The sequence below is a fragment of the Alligator sinensis genome, unplaced genomic scaffold, assembly GCF_000455745.1.
Source record: "Alligator sinensis unplaced genomic scaffold, ASM45574v1 scaffold222_1, whole genome shotgun sequence".
In the NCBI taxonomy this organism is placed as follows: Eukaryota; Metazoa; Chordata; order Crocodylia; family Alligatoridae; genus Alligator; species Alligator sinensis.
Window position 1 is genome coordinate 550,110 of NW_005841912.1, and position 9,684 is coordinate 559,793.

At 44.4% G+C, this 9,684-nt stretch overlaps 1 protein-coding gene across 2 annotated transcripts in view; it reads right to left on the reverse strand.

Annotated features, from left to right (window-relative positions):
* Positions 1 to 9,684, reverse strand: part of PARM1 (prostate androgen-regulated mucin-like protein 1) — a 63,767-nt gene that overhangs the window by 8,528 nt on the left and 45,555 nt on the right. For both annotated transcript variants that reach the window (XM_025198069.1, XM_006018752.2), the window contains exon 2: positions 5,505 to 6,278. In XM_025198069.1, the coding sequence (XP_025053854.1) occupies positions 5,505 to 6,278 (774 nt within the window). The remainder of the gene's footprint in view (positions 1 to 5,504; positions 6,279 to 9,684) is intronic.

Genomic DNA, 9,684 nt, shown 5'->3' on the forward strand with positions numbered 1-9,684 from the left:
ACCCCATGCCGCACAGAGGGCATCCATAGCTCTTACAGTCACCGGCCCCACGCTGGGCCCCAGAATTCTCCGATCAAGACCCCTCTAAGATCCCTCCATTTAGGCGGCCTACCCCGCCTTCATTCAGGCTATCTAGCTTCCTGAAACTATTTCCTCTCTTGGGTGTGGTCCCGCAGGGACCTTTAGCCATACAGGCCCTGGCCTCACCTCCAAGGCCAGTCAGGAACCCTCTGAGCATGATGCTCCAGCCAGTTTTCTATCCACCTTACAGTCCATTCATCCAGCCCATACTTCCTTAGCTTGCCTGCAAGAATGTCATGGGAGACCATATTAAAAACCTTGCTAAAATCAAGATATATCACATCCACTGGTCTCCTTGCATTCACAGAGCCAGTCATCACATTATAGAAGGCAATCAGATTGGTGAGGCATGACTTGACCTTGGTGAATGCATGCTGACTGTTCCTAATCACCTTCTTCTCCTCCAAGTGCTTAGAAATGGATTCCTTGAGGATTTGCTCTATGATTTTTCCAAAGACTGAGGTGAGGCTGACTGGTCTGTAATTCCCTGGATCCTCCTTTTCCCCATTCTTAAATACAGGTATGATGTTTGACTTTCTCAAATCATCTGGGGCCTCTCCTGATAACCATGAGTTTTCAAAGATTATGGCCAGTGGCTCTGCAATCTCATTAGCCAACTCCCTCAGCACCCTGGGGTACATCCCATCTGGCCTCATGGACTTGTACATATCCAGCTTTTCTAAATAGTCCCTAACCTGTTCTTTTGCCACTGTTGGTTGCTCACCTCCTCCCCAAACTGTGATGCCCACTGCAGTAGTCTGGGACTGACCTTGCCTTTGAAGACTGAGACAAAAAAGGCATTGAGCACTTCAGGCTTTTCTGCACCTTTGTCACAAGTTTGCCTCCCACATTCAGTAAGGGACCTACACTTTCCTTGATCCTCCTGTTGCTACCAACACACTTGTAGAAACCCTTCTTGTTACCCTTCACATCCCTTGCTAGCTGCAACTCCAATTGTGCTTTGGCCTTCCTGACTTCATCCCTGCATGCCCAAGCAATGCTCTTATACTTCTCTCAAGGCATTTGTCCAAGTTTCCACTTCTTATAAGCTTCCTTTTTTGTCACTTATTTTACTGAATAGTTCCCTCCTAAACCAAGCTGGTCTTCTGCCATACTTGCTAGTCTTCCTGCACATTGGGATGGTTTGTTCCTGCACTCTCAGTAAGGCTTCTTTAAAATACAGCCAGCTGTTCTGGACTCCTCTCTCCCTCAGTCTGGCTTCCCAGGGCATCCTGCCCATGAGTTCCCCAAGTGAGTTGAAGTCTGCTTTTCTGAAACCCAGGGTCCTTACTCTGCTGTTCTCCATCCTTCCTTTCCTCAGGACCCTGAACTCAATCATCTCATGGTCACCGCTGCCCAAGTTGCCATCCATTACTACATTCCCACCAATTCTTTCCTGTTTGTGAGCACCAGGTTAAGAAGAGCATGGTCCCTAGTTGGCCTCTCCAGCACTTGCACCAGGAAGTTGTCCCCAACACTTTCCAAAAACTTCCTGGATTGCCTGTGCACTGCTGTACTGCCCTCCCAGGAGATGTCAGGGTGATTGAAATCCCCCATGAGAACCAGGGCTTGTGAGTGGGAAACTTCTGCTAGCTATTTGAAGAAAGCCTCATCCACCACTTCCCCCTGGTCTGCTGGTTTACACCAGACACCCACTACAACATCACCCTTGTTGCTCTTCCCTCTAATCTTAACCCAGAGACTTTCAACAGGTCTATCTCCAGTTTCATACTGGAGCTCTGAGCAATCATATGGATCTTTTACATAAAGAGCAACTCCTCCTTTTCTCCCCTGCCTGTCCTTCCTAAACAGTTTGTACCATCCATCACAGTGCTTCAGTCATGCAAGATATCCCACCACGTCTTGTTATTCCGATCACGTCATAGTTCCGTGACTGTGTGAGGACTTCCAATTCTTCCTGCTTGTTTTCCAGGCTCTGTGCATTTGTGTGCAGGCACCTGAGGAAGCTAGTCTCTGTTGCTAGGGCTGCGTATTTGTTCTCCAGATAAACTGCTGCAGGTGGAGGTGAAGATTTCTGCTTGCTGCCAGAGGTCACAAGCTTTCCGCTACCACCCTCCTGGGAATCTGTGTCCTCTCTCTTCTCTAGCACTGCTGCTGGCAATTCTTCCTCCACGGTCCCGGAGATCTCCTCCAGCATCGAACTGATGAACTCCTCATGGCAGACGATGTTTCGGAGCCTCATCACCTTCTTCTGTAACTCTCTTGCCTAACCCCTGAGAGACCATTAGGAGGCAATACTCACACCACAAGCACCCCCCCACCAGGTTGGCCAACACTGGAAGAAACCTGCAAGCTGCAGTATCCACAGTGCCAAACCTGGACCTGGGTGGAAGCCTCGTTGGTGAGTGGTCCTGCCTGGACAGAAACCTCACAGGTGCAAGCAGAGGCAGTGGCTCTGGCACTGCGACATCCTCCAGGCATTTCCCTGGGTCTCTTAATCTGCCTTTTCTCTCTTACTGCTCTTTTTCTAAGCAGACCTTCCCTAGTGATCTCACCTGGAAGCTCACCTGTTTACTGCTCATTGGCCCCAAAAGGTTCCTTCTTTCCTGCTTCTTCACACCACGCTGAAAGGCTCTCCCCTCAAAAAGTGTATGTGTGGGGCGGGCAAGCTGACTTGAGAACCGAATGCAAACTGCTTACCCTGTTTGCAGCCCGTGTTTGCTGGCTCCTTGGTCGCTATGAGTGGTGCAGGCTAGGGCATTTAATCTCAGGTTCCAGGAGTTAACAAGCATATTGGCTGCTACAGTAAAGAAGCAAGAAATGTGTGGAAAAAGTAAGACTGATCTCAGTGGATTTTTTCTTCTCCCATTTCCATGCTGTTGCATGTGCAGTACATAAAATTCTAGTCAGCCACACAATTTAGCACTTCCAATGTCTATTCAGCCAGAGGAGCTGGCAAGTTTCCTGCTGTTTGTTTGTGCTGTATTTATACACTCTGGGAGAGCTACAATCAGCCGATGAAGTTAAGTGGAAAAAATACTGGATTTCCGGGGAGAAAGAAAACAGTCTTGAGAGTTTCTCCATTGAAATCTATCAACCCACTGTAGCTCCTTTTGGCTGAGGAAACAAAAGAACTTACAAAAGGCAACATGGGACACACGGGCTCAGACTTGGTCGGAGGGTGAAAAACTAGCTGAAGGATGAGTATTGACTTCAATTTCTGGAGCTACGGAAATTCACACCTAAATTTCCTCCACAGTGGGCAAATCTACACATGGATTAACACACTTTAGTTAATATGCATTAAATCTAGTACCTTTGGGAGTTTCTACACATGCTCTGGGAGTGTGTGTGTGGGGCGCATGTTTAATTAAAATGCCCGAACCATCTCATGTATCAGTGTTGTGTATCAGCTCAATCGAACAAGCTTTAGAAAAAGTGCCCCCCTGCCATTTTTAAGCATGGGGACACTGATATACAAGATGCTGGAGGCTGCTGGAGTGTGGTAATTACCACGCTCTGGTAGACTAGGTGCCCTCCATTGTGAGGTACTAGGAAAATGCACATTAGCTTGTCTTAATGCGAATTAATTAAAGAGCATAGCTTTTAAGTGACGCTGCTTAATGTGCATTAGCCTATTTTGATGCGCATTAACTAAGTAGCACATTTTTAGTGAAGCTTTAATGCACATCAAAATAGGCTAATGCACATTAAAGTGCATGTGTAGATGCACCCAGTGTCTGATGTGTCAGACCCAAGACCAACTTTTGGAGGGCTATTTACCTGCCCAGAAAGCAGGAGGACTGTGAATCCCTGCCAGCACTGTAAAAGAAACTTTCCCTGGTATTGCTACAGCATCCCTGGCTTGTGATGCAGGGCCATGGCCTGCAGGTCTGCTCATCAGTCTAACTTACAAGACCAGAAGACAGTGTAACTCACCATTACCCCCACCTTCTCTACCAGCACCAGTTTTTTTCCTGCTAAAACAAATCAATAAACAGAAGGCCTGTTCTGCAAAACAGCTGTCATGTAGCATTAAGAGCGACATGTCTTAGGCAAGTCTAAGCACATGATATGGTATTCTGTTTCACTCTGAAACATACTTGGAAGTGCTTTCTGGCTGTTAAAGTATAGTATAAAATATAGTTGAGACTGCAGGTTGGGTTGGAGCAGCCTTAACTTGTGGCTTGATCATCCAGCTTTAATGGGCTGCTAGCTCTTGTTTTTTGGCTCTTCGTTGATTAATGAAAGTGGAAGACAAGTGCCTCACCCAAAGGAATGAGGTGAAGTAACAAAGCAGCAGACCATGCTCTCTCCATGTACTGGTTTTTTTTAATTGGACCAGCAGCACAAATTCAAACACACTCAAACCTTTGGGAACTTTTGCACCCAGTTCCATATCCAGTTATGAATTCATCTCTGTACTATAAAAATGGTTCACAACTACACCAGAAAAATCTCTCTTTTTTAATTCATATGGGGAGGGCAGCAGGGAATTGGAGATGCTCTGTTTACTAGGGCACACCCTGGAGTAACTAGGAACAATGGCCACAAATTGACAGAGAGCATATTTAGGTTGGACATCATAAAGAACTTCTTCACAGTCAGGGTTGCCAGAATCTGGAATGGGCTTCCAAGGGAGGTGGTGCTCTCCCCTACCTTGGGGGTCTTCAAGAGGAGACTGGACAATCACCTAGCTGGGGCTGTCTGACTCCAGTGCTCTTTTCTGCCCAGGGCAGGGGGTTGGACTTGATGAACTAGTAAGGTCTCTTTCGACCTTAACATATATGAATCTAAGCGCGGCGCCCAGAGTTGATGTCCTGAGCAGGAATCCACCTTCCTTCGCACCCACACTGTTCAGGTCTATTCTCATATTAACACTTTGTAAGGCAACTGGCTACACTGCCATCACATATGGTGTGTATATGCACCATGCACCTGTGACAGTTGCTCCTGCCCTCTGCCCACCAATCTCTTGCCTTTGGGATGATGACTGACCTTCCTGACCATCTGGGCAGCTATAAATAGCTGCCTTTGAAACTGTGCCCAAGGTGGGATGGTATTTCTCAAACATACTTTCTTGAGTCATGGCCTGTACTATCTTAAGTCCTAAGCCAGCAGTAGTATTAATAAGTGAAATACTTATTGAGAGCTACAACTTCAGATATTTAATATTCCCAAGTGGTCATACCTATACCCTATCATTGGTAAAAACATTTTTTTTATAAAGGTTTCCTAAATAATGGAAAAAAATCTTAATAAACCTGTAAAGGGCAATGCCTATGGAATACAGCTGAAGCTCCTAGGCAATATTATTTTTTAACCTGGAAGCATTTTCTATGAATATATCAGGACTGTGAACTCTCTTCATCACTCTGTATCCCTCTCTCCCTCCCAAAATTGGAAATATAAATTGCTTGAGAGGATAGAACAATAATGTATATGTTAACCATCTGCCTCACCTTTACTCAAAGCATGCTGAACTTCTTCCATAGCTACCCCAGTAGAGAGACTAGTGCTGTCAGTGGAGTTGTTCTCAGTGGCAATTTTGTTTGTCAATGTAAGTTGGGAAGATGTCTGTCCAGTTACTGGCCCTGAGGAGGTGGGCACTGGGGGTGTCTCATGAGTAGCGACTTCCTCTGTAGTGTGTCCTGCTCGGGAGGTATAGGTGGTTGGCAGCTGGGTTTTGCTGGAATCTGTAATGAGAGACGCTGTGGAAGAACCTGTGGATGGTGATGGAGACAGAGTAGTTATTAGGTGAGGAGTGATGGTTGCTGGGACTGCCGTAGAATGGGTAGCTAATTCTGAAGCTGTGGTATCTGTTGGCAGGCTGGTTTGTATATCTCTTGCTATACTGGTAACTGTAGAAGTAGAGATGTGTTCTGTGGCTGTTGATTCTGATCCTGCATTTGCAGATGGTGATTGACTAGCTGTTGCAAAGTCTGTGCTTCCTGTCCCTGATAGATATGTGGTAGCAGTTGCTGGCTCTTCTGAAGTGACTGTAGAGACCGTGTTGTTATTGCCTTGTTCTGTTGAGCCTGATGTGACTTCGCTGTTTGTAGTAATCTCTGTTGCTACTGGTGTTGCTGGTATTGCTGTTGGTACTGTGATACTAGCAGCTGTGGTGGTAAGGAGAGCGATTTCAGTTGTTTCCAACTCTATGGTCTTTTTCCCAGGAATAAATGGAGAGGAAGACGTCACAGATTTTACTGTTGTAGAGTGAACAACACTCAGTCCTGGAGAGAAGACAAATACATATTAATATTTGAAAACGTTTGTGACAAGCTGGATTTCAAGCTCTGCTGAAGGGTTCTGTGAAGGGTAATGAGTCAATTACAACTGTAATATGCTGTTCCTTGAAAAGGATACTTACAACTAAAATTAAGACAGTTTGGCAGTCACCAGGGAAATACAGATTGCACAAATGAAAAATCATGTTATAAAATTAAGAAACATCTAACATTAATTTATCTCCAGAAAGTTTGGGCACCTGGTTAAATAAGCCATAATAGATCTCAGTCAAATACAAATGCAGCAGAAGATAACAGGAGAATAACCAGTACCTTTCAGAAGACAGCTTAGTTCATAAGAATGAAATTTTGTCTCTCGCTGATTTCTGTTCATGGTTTTCTCCTATGGTAGTAAAGAGATCTGATTTTTTTCCTTAAAAAGATGGTCCCATAAGGATCTAATTAATGGCTATCAGTAATAGTGCCCTTGAACGTATGACACAGCTTGCTGAAATTTAAATTAGGAAATGAAAGGATGAAAAACGGATTTTTCTCTTAATAAACAATAATGAAATTGGTTACTATCATGCAATGTGTGAACTTATTTCTGCAACTAAAAATTGTGTTATTATAACTTAAAAGTTCAGAGGAAGGTAGCAAAAAGAAGGAGCACAAAGCTGATTAGAAAAAATAATCTGAAAATTGTAATTTAAAAATGGAGGCTTTGTAATACTATTTTAGTTCTTGTTGGGTTACATCATCTTCCAGCTGTATAAACCTCTACAAAGTATGTATGCATCTATGTGTGCAGTGAGCCTGATTCACTACTAGCTGATCACCTGATTCACCTGTTTCTCCATTGCAGCACTGGATTTCCATCAGTGGATAAGCTGGGAAGCCCAATGTCCATCACATATTGAAATTTTCATTCATGTTAGCAATGCTGTCAGCATTTTGTCCCATTCACAATGGGAAAGGTGAAAAGTTTTGGAAAGACAAATACTGGCATGTTTCTTTGCTCTATAGTGGCCTTCCAGAAGCTTTTTGGCATTAGCCCTGCTCCTCATTGTCTTATGTAATACACAGAAGCACTTCCACAGTATCACTGAAGTTAAATGGCAGACAGCATTGCATTCAAATGCTTGGCACACCCTGCTGACCTAAATTCCAGGGTTAAACACACCTATTACATAGTTTGATTTTTACCTTAATCAAAGCCAGAAATTAACAGAAATCCAAATGGTATTTACATATTTGGGGAAAACAGAATTTTCATTTTTAATAGGTGTATTTGCACTGGAAAAAAGATTGTTATTGCCTCTGTTTTGGAGCCTGCACGTTCAAAAGCACCAGGTGTTAGACAGGTTCTGACCCCTGTAATATTTTCCTCCAGGCCAGCTGCAAATCCCTGTGGGGCCAGAACAGGCATAGTAGCCAAACTGAAGAATGTGGAGTGAGGCAATGCACACTACAGTGAAAGCAGTGCTTTGGAAGACTTGTGCCATACCAATACTGCAGGAAGTCTCTCTTTGAATGGAAGTGGGGAAATCCAGGGAAGATTTCCTGATGTGCCTCAAAAATGATTAAACATTTTTTTCCTAAGTCACCGTGGGTAGGTCTACACATGCTGCTACAGTGCCATTGTTTCTGAGTCATCATTTAGTACTTCTTTCAGGAAATACTAAATGATGGTGCACAGCTATTTTTAGCCATAGTGATGTGCTGTAGCCAGGCAGCACATCACCACAGCGTCATAACTGCAATGTCATGGTTTATGCCCACCAAAGCTATGTTGCCGTAGTACATTGGTACGGTGCCGTAGTGTCTCGTGTAGACACACCCAGTATCGACATAAGATAGTTTGCCAGTCTCCCCTTCCTTTGGCTTTTGGGCCAGGAGCTTCCTGCAGCAAAAAGCCCACAGGCACCTCAGTTCCAAATGCAACCTAATTAGCAAATGCTGGGCAGCTGGAAACTATAATGTAGGCTTCATCTATCTTCTATCTTTTCATATCCTTGCTTGCTCATTCATTAAGTCTTGGCAGGAAGATGAGTCACTTTTCTTCCATTATCCTCATCTGCAGAACACTTCCTTCTTTTTTTTTTTTTTTTTTTGGCAATCGGCTGAACTAAAGTCAATGTTGACCAATTTCTATCAGCTTCCTTTGTGTAGCATTACTACAGAAAGACCATGCAGACAATAAATTACATCAGAATAATTTTTATTTGTATGGCATTCGCTTATTTATACCCACAGAGCAGAATATTTCAAATGCTGTTGAGTGCAGCATATTCTAGCATAAACAGGGCACACAATGAACTAATTATGATATGTTACATCTTATTATAGTGTGTGGGTGGTGACTGCTAAAGCTAAGGTTACATTTTAACATCCATTATAACATCCACTTTTCAGCTGTTCATTATAGATCTTTTGCAAGTTGAAATTTTCCAAGCTAGTTCCTATCCCAAGGTAAAATGCCTAAATATGATCTGGGGAAACTTGGGCCCGAGATGAGGGGGTAGAATTAATGGAAAAGTTCTGTGGAGAAAGCATGTGGGGTTCCTTTTCACCCATTTCTCCAGTTACTTAAAAATGGGGAGTGGAAGGAGAGAGGTATCAGTCTGTTTAGTCCAATTCTTTCACTGGCATAATTTAAAGAATGGAAGGTAGACATTTCAACCTTGGCGTGTCTTCATGATCCTAAAGAGATTATTAAGCTAAGTTTGAAGCTCAGTGAGTGTAAGGATTTTTGTCCAGGAAAATGTTTTGATTTCAGAATTGCTGTCTGCTCAAAAGTGTACTTTCAGAGTCCCATCTGTGAGGTGATCCCTGTTAAAGAGCTGACTAGGGGATTACTGTATGAAGAACTGCAATGCTTTTAGGAGGGCTGGTTGGTCTGCAAGTTGCTTTATGACTAAGGACTGAAGTCTTAAGACTGCACTGAAGGCTGTTTCTGCTGTTGGCCCCTCCCAGGTCCCACAAGGACTGGAGCAGGCCCCAGGTTGGCAGGGGGTGCTAAAAGTGCAGCTTCCGGCTCTGCCAGCTGAACCTGGGTTGGGAGAAAGGCCAGGAGGCTGAGCAGGCAAAGGGCAATGAGGCTCAAGGGCCCACTCTGGCATTGCCCTTTGCAGCAGGGAAACGAGACGTGGTCTTTTTTTTTCAATCGAACAACACGCTGCCATGTAGGGAAGGGAATAATGTGTGGATTTTGGGGTTCTGAGAGAGGGAGGTAGGCTTGGGATGCAGAGAAAGGGGCGGGAGCTCCCCTGTGTGCAAGGCAGGAAGTGGGAGTGGGTTGGGATAGAAGTGAATATAGGGGACTGCTGTTTTCTTTTATGGAGATACTAGCAAATTGCCTGTCAAGAATGACTGGGGGGGGGGGGGGGGGGGGGGGGGGGCGGAGCTGTCC